The sequence below is a fragment of the Schistocerca serialis genome, chromosome 4 (assembly GCF_023864345.2).
Source record: "Schistocerca serialis cubense isolate TAMUIC-IGC-003099 chromosome 4, iqSchSeri2.2, whole genome shotgun sequence".
NCBI lineage: Eukaryota > Metazoa > Arthropoda > Insecta > Orthoptera > Acrididae > Schistocerca > Schistocerca serialis.
Genome location: NC_064641.1, coordinates 345,405,666 through 345,423,916, shown reverse-complemented (window position 1 = coordinate 345,423,916; position 18,251 = coordinate 345,405,666). Strand labels below are relative to the sequence as shown.

The 18,251-nt window shown below is 38.0% G+C and overlaps 1 protein-coding gene across 1 annotated transcript in view; it reads left to right on the top strand.

Annotated features, from left to right (window-relative positions):
* Positions 1-18,251, top strand: part of LOC126474447 (MAP kinase-activating death domain protein) — a 596,268-nt gene that overhangs the window by 246,177 nt on the left and 331,840 nt on the right. The window contains exons 21-22 of the mRNA XM_050101918.1: positions 2,168-2,372; positions 3,292-3,396. Coding sequence (XP_049957875.1) covers positions 2,168-2,372; positions 3,292-3,396 — 310 coding nt within the window. The remainder of the gene's footprint in view (positions 1-2,167; positions 2,373-3,291; positions 3,397-18,251) is intronic.

The following is an 18,251-nucleotide window of genomic DNA, read 5'->3' as shown; positions in this document are numbered from 1 at the left end:
GCTGTTACAAGTACACAGTGCACAGTATTACAATTCTGATTATTTTAGGGTCCTCCCTCATATTATTAGTCAGTCTCAACTAGGAATTCAAAAGTGTCTCTTCACAGTACAAGCAATTTTTCAATTCACAAATCAGATGATGTGGAACTGAAATGACAAAATATTGACAATTGTTATATTCTTTGACTTGTTTAAAGCATTTGACTGTGTAATTTACAGCAGATAAGTTGAAATATTATGACATCAGAGTTACTGTTAGTAGCTGGATTTCATCCTATCGAACTAAAAGGATTCAGAGTGTTGTGTTAAGAAACTCGAGGAGTGTACACAATAAAACAGTTTCTTCAGAATTTGAATAATCACTATGTGTGTATCACAGGGATAGACATTGGATCTGCTTTTCTTTTTGTTACATTTACATGATTTTACATCGTATAGTTAAGAAACAGAAAAAGTTGCTTTTATTGATGATGCAAGTATTACAATGAAATCTAATCAAGTCTAAGTGACTAACTTCAGCAGATGAAATGTAAATAATTTTTTTTTAAATTATTGAGTGGATCTGTGCAAACAGCCTATCACTGAATTTATATAGAACTCAATACATGCAATTCAGTACTGTGTAAGTCCTGAACACACCATTAGAATTAATACATGGGGGTATATCAGTATATGAAGTATACGTTTTAAACAGTGGAAAATATTTTAACATTATTGTCAAATATATATTTTAAATTTATGGGTAGCTGTATTAGTAAGAACCTGAACTAGAAGTCACATGTTTCAGATCTTAAACATCTAAGCTCTGCAACTTGTACAGTTCATATGTCAGAAAGTTGAATTATTTTTCCTGTTTTCATTCACTGGTATCTTATGGCAACATATTTTTGGGTAAATTAGCAATGAAGAAAAAAAATTATGTTGGACAGAAGTGTTTGTGGTAAGGATAATGTGTGTTGTTTACTCTAGAATCTTTTGTAGATAGCTTTGTAAACAGTTGGACTTACCGACAACAGCCCACAGTACATTTGCTCTCTTATGCAGACCATTGACAACAATCAGTCACTGATTGGAAGCAAAATATTTTACAATGTATACAATATGTAAATTCAGATTATAAAACTGTTCCTAATAAGTTTATATCTTATTTCACTGCACAGGGATTTCTGTTTAGTTCAGATACTCCCTCTTATGACTACTCTGTAGGCCCCAGACCACTATTAACCTTACTTGTGTTTTGCTACCTGTCTCATCAGATTGTCCCTCAATTCCTTGGATTTCCTTTGTCCTTGTCCTCCAGAGCACTGAAGATGTAGTCATGTAGACGAAAGCTAGGAGGCTAACTGCATTTCTTGTGTCTGTTGCCTGATCTTGCAGTTCAACCACAGTCCAGTCATCTGTCCTATTTCTAATCTTACTACTGCCAGCTGCAGCTCTCAAATGTTCTAATTCCACCTATGCTCCTGCTAAGTCAGCTTTGAGTTTTAAATCAGCTGCTGCTCCTCAAAATCTGTCGAATATAGCGTAACTACTCTAACACCATAGGCCAGCTATATCTCCTTCCAAACAGTTTGCTCCACAGCCCCCAACTTGGAAAAAGCATAGACAGTCTTCGCATTGTCAGCCATTTTCACAGCTCTGTAGCAGTTTGTAAATTTGTCCATTGTGCCAATATTTATTTAGCCGGGACATATTATTAAATAGCTCGTGGTCTTGCGGTAGCATTCTCGCTTCCCAAGCGCGGGGTCCCGGATTTGATTCCTGGGGGGGGCAGGGATTTTTCCTGCCTCGAGATGACTGGGTGTTGTTGTGTCATCTAAATCATCATCATTCAACACCATTACAGCAGAGGAAGGCAATGGCAAACCACCTCCACTAGGACCTTGCCTAGTACGATGGTGCTGGTCTTGCGCATCATCCCCTACGCTCCACAGAGTATGGGACATCATCATCATCATCATCATCATCATCATCTCATCACCTGCTCAACAAAAAGTTGTATTGCATGATATTTTGTTGTTATAGTTAATTTAAAATTACTGCTTATTATACATATTTTGTATAAAACAGATCTAAGGCCCTAGTCTTGCTTCGTGAAATAAAGAAAATAGCTGAGGTACCAGATATGAACTGTATTGCAACAATTTCATATAACATACATTCACAGCCCAACCAACAACAGCAGCAGCAACAGCAACAGCAGCAGCAGGGAAATATCCAGACAGCTACTGGACAGCCGGGAGGTGGTCCAAACAACTTATTGGTGCAGCCTGATCTAGGCCGCACTGCAGGCAGAGACTTCTTCTCCAATGTCAGTTCAGAGCTGAATGGCATTGCAGCCCAGACCTCCAGCATGTTCAGTGGATTCTTTGGTTTGTGCAAAATTTCTACTATATAAAATAAATCCAGAACATAAATAAATGCTAGAAAATGAAATACAAAAGTTACCGAAAATCGAAATCCTAAGGTAAATGAAATGCAGAATATATTAGAATGATTTTGACAGAAGTGTTAATGAATGATGCTGAGTAGTGAGCTTTTAAATTACAGAAATGTTTATAACACGTCAACCAACATAAAATGAAGAGTCACAACAAATTCAGTTTTAGATTCTAGCTAGGAGGAGGGTCAAAATAGTCCTCATGGTAATGTATGTTTGTTGTGTAGACTATTTCTGTATGCACTTTCACATTTACTGTCAGCTCCATCATCCAGCCAATAGCAAAAAGGGATTCCCTTGATAAATAATATAGACAATCTCATGAACATTATTCTCTTTGATAATGCTATTCTTTTCACTGAGGCAGGTACAAGTAGCAAAGTAGCAGCATAAGATTGTGTAGAATAAGATTTGAACTGATGACTGTTGCAGGGGTATGAACTATATAACATATAAATGGGTTGCAGACATACTTAAAATCTGAACAGGATGGTAATGAGTACAGGATGATTCATTTCAATACTTGAGATAAAAGTTACAGCCTTAGTGGAGAAAATGATAGATGTGTTTCAGGAAGGAATACTAATAAGATATACATCTACATCTTATGTTTGATGTGGCTTATTGGTTCTAGCTTAGAAAATATGCCAGAAGAAATAATTGTTATGAACATTGTGATGTCTGTGGCCTGTGCAAGAAAGTTTGTGCCTAATTTGTCACTGTTTGTTCCAAGAGACAGTTTTTGGTATTTGTTGTAATAATGTTTTTAACTTAGGTGTACTTATTTATATTTAACTCTTCTGCTAAATCTGCTTGTTACAAGAAAACATTAACAATATTATTTGTTTCAGGATCAAAAAGCACTTCTAGTCCTAGAAGCAGTAGCCCTGGAACGGCAGCTGCCACTGTCACCAAGCCCAAAGAAAAGGCACAGCCATTTGGTCCTTTTCCTAAAGGTAAAATGTGATAAATCTCTAAACTAGCATAAAATAGTGCTTTATCTAGTATCCTGTGAAAATGTTTATTGATCTTGTTTTTGTCTGAATTTTTCTTATTCTCATAAAAGAATAAAATTAGTTTTTTTTCTATCTCATAATAATATGTACTTCAAAATGTTCTAAGACTGTAAATTTTGTTGAAAAACTTTAATCTGGTTATATTTTTGACAAAAAAATAACTTTTGTAATTGTGTGCATATTATACCATGTCATAAAAATGATGCATTTTCATGTCCTTGCATAAAATTGTTGTTATTCCTATACAGAATGGGTTACTTTGCCAAGTGTTTCACAGAGAAGGTCTACTTCTCTTGCAATGACAGAAAACCTTAATCACTTTGGTTCTTAAAGGGAACTTATAATCCTTGTAGCACGAAATATCCAGAAGCTATAAGGGAATCAACAAGCACAGTTAAAGGTTATTTGTTTACTGTTCTGTGAAACAATGGAGCACCCACAATGTAACTGGATTGTGAATGCTATTGTTGAGCACAGGACAAGTTAGTTGCTGTTTGTAAGTGGTTGCAAATCACTCTGCTTCGAGCAATTTAAATCAATTGCAAGTGAATTACACATACCAGAGATAACAAAAGCACCTCAGCTACTATCCTGTCCTGTGGATATTTTCTCCCTTACAGGAAATATGGGATCTGTCATTACACACCGACATACCAGTTACAGGTACAGGGATCCTGTACAGCAAATACAGGGACCAAGCTGAACTCAGGGTATTATATCTGTCCCACTAACCAAAACTTTCATGGTCTTACCTCCTACAGAAACTAAAACTGAGACTACTTTCACAATTTGGAAGCCTACAGTAACGTATGTCATGGAGAAGCAAGTGCAAATAAGTAGGGATCTGTTAATCACTAGCAGTTGGACGGTACATTGAGGGATGGCGACCCATAGGAAAATAGCAACAAGGGATAAGAAGGATCATCCAATGCTCTCAGTACGTATGCCTGGAGGCATCATTCACCACATTGAAGAAACTGTTCTAGCAGCCTTTGAGGAAACAAAGTTGAACCAACTGCTGATTTTGTTGTACATTGGGATGGACTACACCTGTTGTTAGGGATTGAGGTCATATTTGGATCTTTCCAGAGACACTGGTAGAGGAGATTCAGAAGATATTGTAGGATAGGCCAATAGGAAATGAGATGGTGTATTTGCAAAGTAGACAAAAAACTGAAATCAGCCAAGACTAAAATTGCAGCTATATGCTACATTGTTTTGGCAAGACTCAATGTTAATTATGGCCATAAACATATAGTTTCATCCTTCTGTGAAATACCATACCAACCCACAAGATGTCACTGAAAAGTGCAGGCAGAACCTCAGATTGCTGGTACATGTGTTCCACAATCATATTATCATCACTGGAGGAGACTTTAATCATCCAACAGTTGATTGAGATGATTCCATTTTATAAATGATGGACATGATAAGATATCCTGTGAAACAGTACTGAATGTCTTCTCTGAAATATACATGGAATATATATTTTGGAATCACACTCACAATGGATATAAACTGGCAAAAAAGCAACACAAAGAAGAAGTTGTGCAACATACATGAAAGTTGGTAGGCACATTTCTACATCTGAAAGATGATGTCTATTCAGATTTTGTAGTAGTCAAATAAGAGTGGCACTAATGCCACCACTGTGAGGATGCAAATGAGGTTTGCTTTAAATACAAGCTGTAACAGTTGTGAGTGTTAGTTACCTTTGAGATTGGATGTGGTGAGTTGATGTTAGTCATAAATGCCTTTAAGGCAGCAAAGTGTAATGGGGCTAGGGGACTAATGACCTCAGCAGTTGAGTCCCATAGTGCTCAGAGCCATTTGTAATGGGGCTACATGAAGCTGGATGTTTCTTCTGTGATACTGTGGAAAGACTCGGCAGGAATGTAGCCACTGTACAAGATTGCTGGGAGCAGTAGTCACAAGACTGTACGGTCACAAGAAGACAGGATCTGGATGACCATGTGGCACTGCAGAGAGGAAGGACCGTCATGTTTGGTGTATGGCTCTAGCACATCATACTGCACCTGCAACAGTAATTTGAGCAGCAGTTGGCACCGCAGTGATGCCACACATTGTTACAAATTGGTTATTTCAAGGACCAATCCATGCCAGGTGCCCTGTAGCATGCATTCCACTGACCACAAACCATTACTGTGACTTCAGTGGTGTCAAGAAAAAAAGAGAGCTCATTGGGGGGCAGGTTGATAGTCTGTTGTGTTTTCTGATGAAAGCTGCTTCTGCCTCAGTGACAGTGACAGCTGTATGTTGGTTAGGAGGAGGTCAGTTGAGTGCCTGCAACTAACCTGTCTGCATGCTAGGCACCCTATAGTGTGTTTAAAATCTGTTGCAAGTTTGATGTTTGCCTCACCACAGGAGACGTGACGCCGTTGTCCAGGTAATATCATTGGTGAACCAGTTTTCCCTATCACACTGACAGCAGTTCGGTTAGTAAAGCGACTTTGTTGCTGCACCGTGGATAAGCAGTACCACATGATGTCACACATTAGAAGCACCAATATTCATTAGCTCTCATTTTAAAGTGGTATTTTCTGGCATTGAAGTATTCTGCTGTAGTCAGGTATTGTGAACAAATGTTTTGTGTTCATGTTGCCTTAATAATAACAGTACAGCATGCCTGAACGTGAGATTCACAATAAAAGTGGTTCTACAAGAACACATTCTTGGCTGTGAAGATAATGTTTTGCTGCAAAATATTTGACTGAATTCGACCATAATAATGGACAATATGCCGTACCACTCTGTTGTGATGGATAAAGCTCCAACAATGCATAGAGGAAAGTGGATATTTTGCTCTGGGTACAAAGAAATGTTCCATTGGATAAGGATGAACTTAGCTTATGTATGGTAGGGTTAATGGAACTTTTGTACAAGCCAAAGCTCCACGCCCCAAGTCAACAAACTGGCTAACGCTAAAGGGCACAGTTTAATAACAAGAGATTTATGCTCGGTGGCGTTGTAATGCTGACAAAAGAAGCCATTTCAAATGTTACACCCCAGGATTGGTTTCGAATTGTGAGCCATACTAAGAAGCTAGTTGAGGAGACAGAATCATGAAGGATTGTGATGAGTTTTGAATAAGATGTAACTCCTGATGTGCCATGTTGAAATCTACTTCTTTAGCATAAACACAGCAGAGTTTATAAATGTTCATCCCAGTAACATGCTAATGCAGTTGGAATTTCATCAAGATCCTGAAACAGTGTATTGTTAAACTAGCAGCTGAGGGCAGGACAAGACAATAGTTATGAGAAAGCTCATTCTCGTTATAAAAATAAGCATGTAGCTTTTTCAGCAGTCTTTAAAAGTTATATTATTTCATTTAAAAAACTATAATTGTTTGAATATCCCAGCAGATAGGGAAGTCTCACTTATCACACATATGACAAAATACTCTCCTTTTTGCCTTCTATCATTTGCCAAAATCTTGTTTTAGTATCTCAGACCACTTATGAGTTAAAAGGGATTTACAAATATATCATTCTGGCTTTTTCCCCGGCACATGTGATCATTGTAGACCCTGTTACATACATACCATTTTCTCAACAGTGGAGACATAGAGCAAGGTCCTTCCAAGTTCAAAGAGTAATTTAATATGTTACCAAAAGCTCATATGCAGCAACATATGCCCTAACACACACCAAACTCAAATGCATAGTGACTCATATATTTCACTGCAAATTTAAAAAAATTCTTTGCAGTAGTTTACCTAATATCAAAATATCTCAATAACTATGACCATTAATGAAATGATCGGCAGTTCATCATGAAGCTGACAAAAGATGCTGTAAGATGTGTGAGAATTAAGAGTTTATTGCTGAATAGTTTCTTTAAAGTCATTTGAGACAGATTTCAGATCAGCTGGCCTGCCCGGCTTGCTGTTTGCGTAGTCAAATGAGCTGGACAGCTTCCACGTGCAGCACATGCTGGCAACTATGCTACCCATCACATGCTCAGAACTGAACTGTCAAAAGTTACAACTAATTTTAAACACACTGTAGACCTACAGCTAGAGTTTGGTCTGTGGAGCGATTTTGTGTGATAGCAGGAACACTCTCTTGGTTATCCCACACACGCTGACTGTAAATTTGTATGTCAGTTTGGTGATTCGACCTGTTATGCTGCCATTCATAAACAGCATTCAAAGTGGTGTTTTCTAACAGGATAATTCTCATTCACATACAGCTGTTGTAACCCAGCATGCTGTACAGAGTTGAGCACTTATAGTACATTATCGGACAGCAACTCCAGTGTCATCCACAAGCAGCATTAACCATCCCTTTATTGACCAATCAAGTACAGCAGGCATGGAACTCCATCCCGCAAACAGACATCTGGCACTTGTACAACACAATGTATGCATGTCTGCATGTTTACATTCAACATTCTGGCTATTAATGTACCAGCATTTCAAATTTGCAATTATTTATCTTGCACTTACATTAACCTTTGATCTTGCAAAGTTAATCCATTGCACATGTTACCTATACAAATATATTTCCAAAACTCTACCTAAATTACTTTTTGGTGTGCTATTCCCCCTTGTCAGTGTATATTACATTTGTGAGAAATATGTACCTCACTGTCTTCCTACATATGAGCTCAACGTGGGTCTGGTCTAGCGCACGCACACTGGATCTGCAGAATGAAATAATGGGAAACAGAAATGTTCTTATAGTTCCTATATTGGAACTGGGCACAGCTACATACAACATATAGTAAGATTACATAGGATAATGTACTAACTTAAGCTGTTCCAGAAAAAACACTACTTCTCTCCTCATGGACACTACTATTCTTGTGCACTTGGATCTGCTGTGCATTTCACAATGAAACTAAACAGTAGCTTGAAGGTGTCTGTAAAATTACCGTATACCCTTGAGTGCACATATGTTTACAGGGGGTCTGCCTGAGCTTGGCTAATAGAGGGCAGATGCCAGTGACAAACTGCAAATAAGTCATTGTGGGTGATACACAGTGGGTGCTGGCAGTTTGAAGTGTGGACACCATTTATCACACACAACCCTATCGACAAGGCATTAAGCAATCTATAAACTGTGGCCACCTCAGGGCACTCTAGTCAAATACATCAGCATATAGTTATAACCAGACTGGACACACACAGTGTTATCGTGCCAACAAAATGCTATCATACACTTGTAATACAAGAGGAGACGGATGAAGTGACCATGGATGAATTTTCTCTAAAGTTAATTGTGCATGGCAGAAACAGTTAAATGCTCTTGCTACAGTGGTGAGGGAAATGACATGCTATCCCTGAGTACACGGTTATACACTAATACCATAACATGCATGAGTTATAAAGGAAACAGGAAGGTAAAAGACAAGCCATGTATGTATTTACTGTGTAATAATTACAATGTGAGCAAGGGAATACAATTAAATCCCCTCACTACTGTGTAGAAGGAAGTGACTGGTTATTGCTGAAAGGACAGTCCCTTGCTGGTGCACATGTTCACTCCTTTGATAATACGTATGGCAAGAGTGATTCAGTCCCTCAGGCAATAGGCTTTAACAGAAGGCATTCCTTGAGGCAGGGGTAGTAAGCTGCAAAAATGAAACTTGGTCTGTATGAAGAGTAATTGAAGCACTCTTCCACTAGCTCTCAATAAGGCTCGCAAATGCCACCATTTACAGTTCTCCTAACCATGCGGTACTGACTCACTGGTGTTACCTTTGCTTCATTCATACCTATCTGGAGCAGTGTTGCAGCAAGCCACCAAATGTTCATTATTCTAATACAGATCACTCCAGATTAACACTCAGAAAAATGTAATCCCATTTAAATGAAGATGTGAGTTGGCTGGCTTTGGCACAGCAACTGCCGGTCAGGCAGCAGTTCCAGCTAAGTGCCTCTCTTGAAAAAACCCTGAGCTCGTAGCAAGGAAGTGTATGGTGGAGAGAGACTCCAAGTCTTAGGTCTGCTTTTGGTCATGGCCCAATGTGGTGATGTGCAATGTGTTGCCTGCTGTTAACATCTGTTGAAGCAGATGGGTGGTGGGCATGCACACACTGCAATGCATCGCCACACCTTTAATGGCATCAGATACACCTAGTCCCTTTGAGGATTTCTGTATTGAAACTGGGATCTTGAAGTAGTTATAGTGACAGTGATTACCCAAGTACAAAGGGCAATTAAAACAAGTTGAAGGATTTACATATTCAGCAAACTTATGCAGTATGCCATATTTCAGAGAAGAACTCAGAACTTTTAGCTCTTGGAATGAGCAGGTAGACTAACTGTGAACGAAATTTAGAAAAGTAATTGACCAGGCACTATATAAATGTGTACTGAGTAGGACTGTTCCTGCTCAGAGTAACCCTGTGTAATACACAGTTTCTGTAAAGAAAATCTTACAGAAATAGTGATTATGGCATAATAGGTGTAAAACAGGACATAGACTTATATATATCAATGCTGAATTGGATGCATTTGACTGTCAAAAGAACAGTCTGTGAAACGTTCATCATGTATCAGAGCAGAATCCTCTTGAAAGACTAATCCACAAAATAAAAAAATAAAAATAAAAAAATCTGGTGACTTGTATGGACTGTCATTGGTACCAAGGGTAGGTCCTAGACACTCATGGATAACACAGGAGTTGAAGTATATGGTAGCAAAGCAATGTTTAGGAATGCTGAACTCTGTTTCAAATGTTACTGTACAAGTGAAAATGCAGGAGTACTGTGCCAGTTTAGTACACCCATGAGCTCGCACTGAAATAGCAGTGTAAGTATTTGCTACTTTCTGTATGAGTACATGTTTCTGTTTCAACATTCCTGCAGATTTCAGAGAGCATCATCCCTTCAGTTATATCTCCTCAACTTGGTAATGTTCCTTGCAACACAGGATCATTTGAGTCCAGAGTCTGTTTATGGTGGACATACAAATGCTGCACAAGGCTGCTTTGAAGCCATACCATTGCCAGATCACTTGTTTCATCTTGATGAAGATGAAGTAGCTGGCAACAGTAGAAGCTGGTACGTTCAATGACATTCCCTTACTGGATACCATCTACGTCTCAGAGGTGCCAGCTATAAAGGAGATGCCAGAGAGCCTATTCTGTGACACATCTGTTGGATGCTGTTGACAATGCTTGCATGTGGTGGATTCGTTCTTTATAATTTGTAGCCTTTAATAAAGGACATCGTGGTTGCAGTGGAATTTCGTGAAGCGTGATACATGTAAAAATATCTTTCTTTCTATGTGTTTTTGTTTACTTCATCATAATATCTAGAAGTAACAAAGGACCCCACGATTACCACCAATAACATGTAGACAAGTATAAATCAACCAACATTAAAACTCATTCCTAAATTCATACAAATTTTTAATGTTCTATGCACAATGAAATGGTTTGTTGAACAAAATTTAACTGACATAAAGTTGTCCTATTCATTAGTTTTATTTGTTTGCCATAAATTAAATAGCCATTACCTTTCTTGTGTATTATGGTTAAGCACATCTCCATTTAATATTGTATTATTGCATGTTTTCACAAGTATAATTGTTTGACATATGTGTGATCAGGATACTCTCAATGTGTTACTATTTCTATTTTATGTTATGTACGCCAGTTTGCTCTTCACTTATATAACCTGGAGACAAGACAGTAAACAAAACATGAATCATACGAATGATATGTTTCAGAACATAGTCACATTGGCAAAATGTTATTTACTTTCACTTTCCATGGATAATTTTGCACAATAGATTGTCATGAACCATAGACCTTGCCGTTGGTTGGGAGGCTTGCGTGCCTCAGGGATACAGATAGCCATACTGTAGGTGCAACCACAACGGAGGGGTATCTGTTGAGAGGCCAGACAAATGTATGGTTCCTGAAGAGGGGCAACAGCCTTTTCAGTATTTGCAGGGCAACAGTCTGGATGATTGACTGATCTGGCCTTGTAACACTAACCAAAACGGCCTTGCTGTGCTGGTACTATGAACGGCTGAAAGCAAGGGGAAACTATGGCTGTAATTTTTCCTGAGGGCATGCAGCTTTACTGTATGGATAAATGATGATGGCATCCTCTTGGGTAAAATATTCTGGAGGTAAAATAGTCTCCCATTCAGATCTCCGGGCGGGGACTACTCAGGAGGACATCGTTATGAGGAGAAAGAAAACTGGCGTTCTACGGATCGGAGCATGGAATGTCAGATCCCTTAATCGGGCAGGTAGGTTAGAAAATTTAAAAAGGGAAATGGATAGGGTAAAGTTGGATATAGTGGGAATTACTGAAGTTTGGTGGCAGGAGGAACAAGACTTTTGGTCAGGTGAATACAGGGTTATAAATATGAAATCAAATATTGGTAATGCAGGAGTAGGTTTAATAATGAATAAAACAAAAGGAATACGGGTAAGCTACTACAAATAGCATGGCGAATGCATTGTTGTGGCCAAGATAGACACAAAGCCCATGACTACGACAGTAGTACAAGTCTATATGCCAATTAGCTCTGCAGATGATGAAGAAATTGAAGAGATATATGATGAGATAAAAGAAATTACTCAAATTGTGAAGGGAGATGAAAATTTAATAGTCATGGGAGACTGGAATTTGAGAGTAGCAAAAGGAAGAGAAGGAAACATAGTAGGTGAATATGGATTGGGGGTAAAAAATGAAAGAGGAAGCTGCCTGGTGGAATTTTGCACAGAGCACGACTTAATCATAGCTAACACTTGGTTCAAGAATCATAAAAGAAGGTTGTTGACATGGAAGAAGCCTGGAGATACTGACAGGTTTCAGATAGATTATATAATGGTAAGACAGAGATTTAGGAACCAGGTTTTAAATTGTAAGACATTTCCAGGGGCAGATGTGGACTCTGACCACAATCTATTGGTTATGAACTGTAGATTAAGACTGAAGAAACTGCAAAAAGGTGGGAATTTAAGGAGATGGGACCTGCATAAACTGAAAGAACCTGAGGTTGTACAGAGTTTCAGGGAGAGCATAAGGGAACAATTGACAAGAATGGGGGAAAGAAATACAGTAGAAAAAGAATGGGTAGCTTTGAGGGATGAAGTAGTGAAGACAGCAGAGGATCAAGTAGGTAAAAAGATGAGGGCTAGTAGAAATCCTTGGGTGACAGAAGAAATATTGAATTTAACTGATGAAAGGAGAAAGTATAAAAATGCAGTAAATGAAGCAGGCAAAAAGGAATACAAACGTCTCAAAAATGAGATTGACAGAAAGTGCAAAATGGCTAAGCACGGATAGCTAGAGGACAAATGTAAGGATGTAGAGGCTTATCTCGGAAGGGGTAAGATAGATACTGCCTACAGGAAAATTAAACAGGCCTTTGGAGAAAAAAGAACCACTTGTATGAATATCAAGAGCTCAGATGGAAACCCAGTTCTAAGCAAAGAAGGGAAAGCAGAAAGGTGGAAGAAGTATATAGAGGGTCTATACAAGGGTGATGTACTTGAGTGCAATGTTATAGAAATGGAAGAGGATGTAGATGAAGATGAAACGGGAGATATGATACTGCATGAAGAGTTTGATAGAGCACTGAAAGACCTAAGTCGAAACAAGGCCCCGGGAGTAGACAACATCCCACTGACAGCCTTTGGAGAGCCAGTCCTGACAAAACTCTACCATCTGGTGAGCAAAATGTATGAGACAGGCGAAATACCCTCATACTTCAAGAAGAATGTAATAATTCCAATCCCAAAGAAAGCAGCCGTTGACAGATGTGAAAATTACCGAACTGTCAGTTTAATAAGTCATGGCTGCAAAATACTAATGCGAATTCTTTACAGACGAATGGAAAACTGGTAGCAGCTGACCTCAGTGAAGATCAGTTTGGATTCCGTAGCAATATGGGGACATGTGAGGCAATACTGACCCTACGACTTATTTTAGAAGCTAGATTAAGAAAAGGCAAACCTACGTTTCTAGCATTTGTAGACTTAGAGAAAGCTTTTGTCAATGTTGACTGGAATACTCTCTTTCAAATTCTGAAGGTGGCAGGGGTAAAATACAGGGAGCCAAAGGCTATTTACAATTTGTACAGAAACCAAATGGCAGTTATAAGAGTCGAGGGACATGAAAGGGAAGCAGTGGTTGGGAAGAGAGTGAGACAGGGTTGTAGTCACTCCCCGACGTTGTTCAATCTGTATATTGAGCAAGCAGTAAAGGAAACAAAAGACAAATTCGGAGTAGGTATTACAATCCATGGTGAAGAAATAAAAACTATAAGGTTCGCCGATGACATTGTAATTCTGTCAGAGTCAGCAAAGGACTTGGAAGAGCAGCTGAACGGAATGGACAGTGTCTTGAAAGGAGGATATAAGATGAACATCAAAAGCAAAACGAGGATAATGGAATGTAGTCGAATTAAGTCGGTTGATGCTGAGGGAATTAGATTAGGAAATGAGACACTCTAAGTAGTAAATGAGTTTTGCTATTTGGGGATCAAAATAACTGATGATGGTCGAAGTAGAGAGGATATAAAATGTAGACTGGCAATGGCTAGGAAAGCGTTTCTGAAGAAGAAAAATTTGTTAACATCAAGTATAGATTTAAGTGTCAGGAAGTCGTTTCTGAAAGTATTTGTATGGAACTGAAACATGGGAGATAAATAGCTTGGACAAGAAGAGAATAGAAGCTTTCAAAATGTGGTGCTACAGACGAATGCTGAAGATTAGATGGGTAGATCACATAACTAATGAGGAGGCACTGAATAGGATTGGGGAGAAGAGGAGTTTGTGGCACAACTTGACTAGAAGAAGGGATCGGTTGGTAGGACATGTTCTGAGGCATCAAGGGATTACCAATTTAGCATTGGAGGGCACTGTGGAGGGTAAAAGTCGTAGAGGGAGACCAATAAATGAATACACTAAACAGATTCAGAAGGATGTAGGCTGCAGTACATACTGAGAGATGAAGAAGCTTGCACAGGATAGAGTAGCATGAAGAGCTGCATCAAACCTTTCTCAGGACTGAAGACCACAAGAACAACAGGTCGTCATGATGTGGAACGAGTCATTTTACATTCTTATTGCAAATAAATTTATACACCTATTTGTACTCTAAACATTATATATATTTTTCCCCTCCCTGAAAAATTGTTCTATAGAATAGAAGGAGTTGTCAAGGAGAAACTTTTTCAATTTATTTTCAAATATTAGTTTGCAGCCTGTTAGACATTTTATATCACTGGGTAAGCGGTCAAAATTTTTTCTCACAGTGTTGTGCACCCCTTCCTGTGATAAAGGCAACCTTACTGTTGAGTAATGAATGTCATTTTTTCTTCAGTATTGAAATTATATTCCTCATTGTTACATTTGAACTACAGTGGATTATTTACAACAAACTTTGTAAGGGAATAAATATACTGTGAAGCAGTAGTCAGGATACCCATCTCCTTTAACAGATGTCTACTAAAGGATCGCAGGTGAGCACCACATATTATTCTTACAGCACATTTTTGGGCAATAAAGACCTTCTTTCTTAAAGATGAGTTACCCCCGAACATTTTTCCATATGAGATTACCGAATGAAAATAAGCAAAATATCTCAGCTTACTGATTTCTCTCTCCACAAAATTTGCTATGATTCTAAGTGCAAATGTGGCTGAACTGAGTTGTTTTAGGAGTTCCAAAATGTGTTTTTCCAATTTAAATTCTCATCAAAATGGACACCTAAGAATTTTGAAGTTTCCACCCTATGTATTATTTCATCACCTTATGTTACACTTATCACTAGTGCAGTACCCCTAGAGGTGCAGAACTGAATATGATGTGTCTTTGTGAAACTCAGGGTGAGACCATTCACAGAAAACCGGTCAATGATACCTCTGAGAACTTTGTTCTCCATTTATTCCGTTTCTGTGTGTATACTGGGAGTGATTACAATACTGGTGTCCTCTGTAGAAAGAACTAATTCTGCTTGTTGTACATTAGATGATAGATCACTTACATAAATGAGAAACAGTAGTGGATCTAAGACTGAGCGTTGGGGAACCCCGTACGTGTTTTCTCCCCAGTCAGAATTATGCCTCTGGGTTCCATTGGTTGAATTACTGTGAAGTACAACTTTCTACATTCTTTTGGTTAAATATGACATGATCTATTAGTTGGCTATACCATCAGTCCCATAAAACTTTAATTTATCTAGGATTATACTATGATTCACACAATCAAATGCTTTGTATAGGTCACAGAAAATACCTACCAGTGCTATTTTGTTATTTAATGCTTGTAATATCTGGTGTGTGAACATGTAAATGGCATTATCAGTAGAGCAACCCTTCTGAAACCCAAACTGTGATTTGCTAAGAATATTATTGTTGCCAAGGTGAGATACTATTCCAGAATACATCAACTTCTCAAAAGTTTTGGAAAATGATGTCAGCAGTGAAATAGGTTGGTGTTTACTGATGTCTCTCTTATCACCTTTCTTAAACAGGCATTTAACAACAGCATATTTTAGTCTCTCTGGAAAAATGCCTTAAGTTAGTGGTGCATTAATACTTCGGACAATACCGTACTTACTATATGGGAACAAATCTTTAGTATTCTATTGGAAACACCATCAAAACCAGAAGAACTTTTATTGTTGAGAGAATGTATGACTCTCTTAATTTCAGGAGTAGAAGTTGCTGGTACCTTCGTATGACATAATTTTATGAGAGTTACTCCTTCTCTTGAACTGCTGGTTCATATGCTTTCTACTATGTTAAGAAATGATTAAATACATTTTCTACCTGTGACTTGTCATTTATAAGTGTTCCATTCAATTCAATAGTAATGTTATCCTCTTCTGCGTCTCAGAATAATCATACAAAGGTGATACAAAGAAGAAAGAGAAAATAACAATTTGGGGATCATAAGAACAAAAATAGTTAAAGTGTAGCAAATCTACAATGGTGATAAAATGTGAAGTTCTTGTGTTGATATACCTCTGAAGCTTTAGGATTTGGGATTTCCAAGAAGAATTAACTGTGCAATAAGATATTTATCACTCTGAAAGATTGAACAATAAGAATAATAACTAATTACTATAATAATAACTAATTACTATGAAGATGTCACACACATGTTTAATGATTTTAAATGGAATATGTGCAAGAAGGATATAATTTCTCTCAAGAAAAGTTAAAATTTTGTCACAGTATCTAAAATGATAGAGGTGTTTCTGAAAGGTCTTTGGTATGAGACTTAGTGGACAAATGAAGAGAGATTGCAGTGGATACATACACATTCAGTATATTCATTTTGTGGGAGATCTACGTACGAAAATAACAGAGAAGGGGGAAAAGACTAAACCAGAAACCTTTTCTTATGAGTAAGGATACAGGTAGTTTTGCCAAATATAAAACAATGTTTATCTTATGGATGAACACAGTTACAGTTTTCGTAACATTACTTTCGGCTCTGTTCTGGGACGAATGGCAACATCATTAATTATTCCTCTTCATGTATTTATTCTCGGGGGTTCTGTTTTGTTACTTACTGTAAATGAAATATAGAGTACCAGTATCCTCCCCCCTCACCTCCCTTCCCTTCCAATTCTTTAAAGAATAAAACACTGAATGAGAATAGTGTTTGTAATTTTTGCTTTGTTTAAAGAAAAGCTAGTTTTACATGCATCTCAATGATTGTGATGTCATATCTGCTGAACTGTGTGTTATGGAATAGAGGTCTGCATCTGACATTTATGCTCACTAGAATTGCTTGGAGCATTTAGTTCTGTGTAAGTCTGCCAGATGTTAATATAGTCACTCCAGACTGAGGAGCCAACTGCACTCAAGTTTTGATACTTCTTTGAGCATTGCTTGCTCAAATTCCTCGGCCGTCTGGTATAGTTACCCGAGTGCCGCTCAGTCACCCACAGTAGGATCATGGTGCATGAATTCGAGATGAAGGAGAGTGCAAATGCGAAAACTGATTCTACATAATATATCCTGAGTGTGAAAGACAGTGGTTGTAACAGTGTTAAGGAGAGATTTTCATCAGTGACTGACAAGGGTGTTGGAACATGTACTGTTGCAAGTGCTCTGCTCTCCTGTCTTACAGACCCACCACCACACATCTGAAGGCACATGTCTGCAGATTATGAAAAAGTGTAATTTCTGAAGCATTGACAGTTTCAGTGAAAGCTACAATAATTAAAAATGTGCATAGAAATGTGTGCCAAAGACCTTCAGCCATATACATTAATATTAGATGTAAGGTTTTGCATTTTATATCAGGAGCTTGTCAATGTCAGTTCAGAATTGGGAGATGTAGACATTTCCAACATTTTGCCTCATCCTATGACAGTATGAAACACTGAAGAGCAAGCTGATGAAATACGAGTGAGTGTGTTAACGAGCATTACTCAGGATATAGTCGTGAATGTATGTGAATGTACAGCAGATATATGGACTGGCAGATATATCTAGTACTGTGGACTTTGGTTATTGAGATTAGGCACTGTGAAATACATGTTGGTGACAAATAACTGTTCTGTGAAGAAAAAAAAAAAAAATAAGGAATTGATTAAGAACTATATCAAGGAAACATTATTCAAATTGTTAGGAGTAAATCCTCAGCATTTTTAATAAGATTTCGCTTGCCAATGATGAAGGCACTAATGTATAGAAGGCAGTGCAATCCTTTCAGCATTATGCATGCATAACACGTTTTTACACTGTCCTGAAATGAGTTAGATGACAATTATTTAATAAATGGACTTGGAGCAGGTTATTCCACAACTTATGCTGCTGAAGATAATGACCATTTCATGAA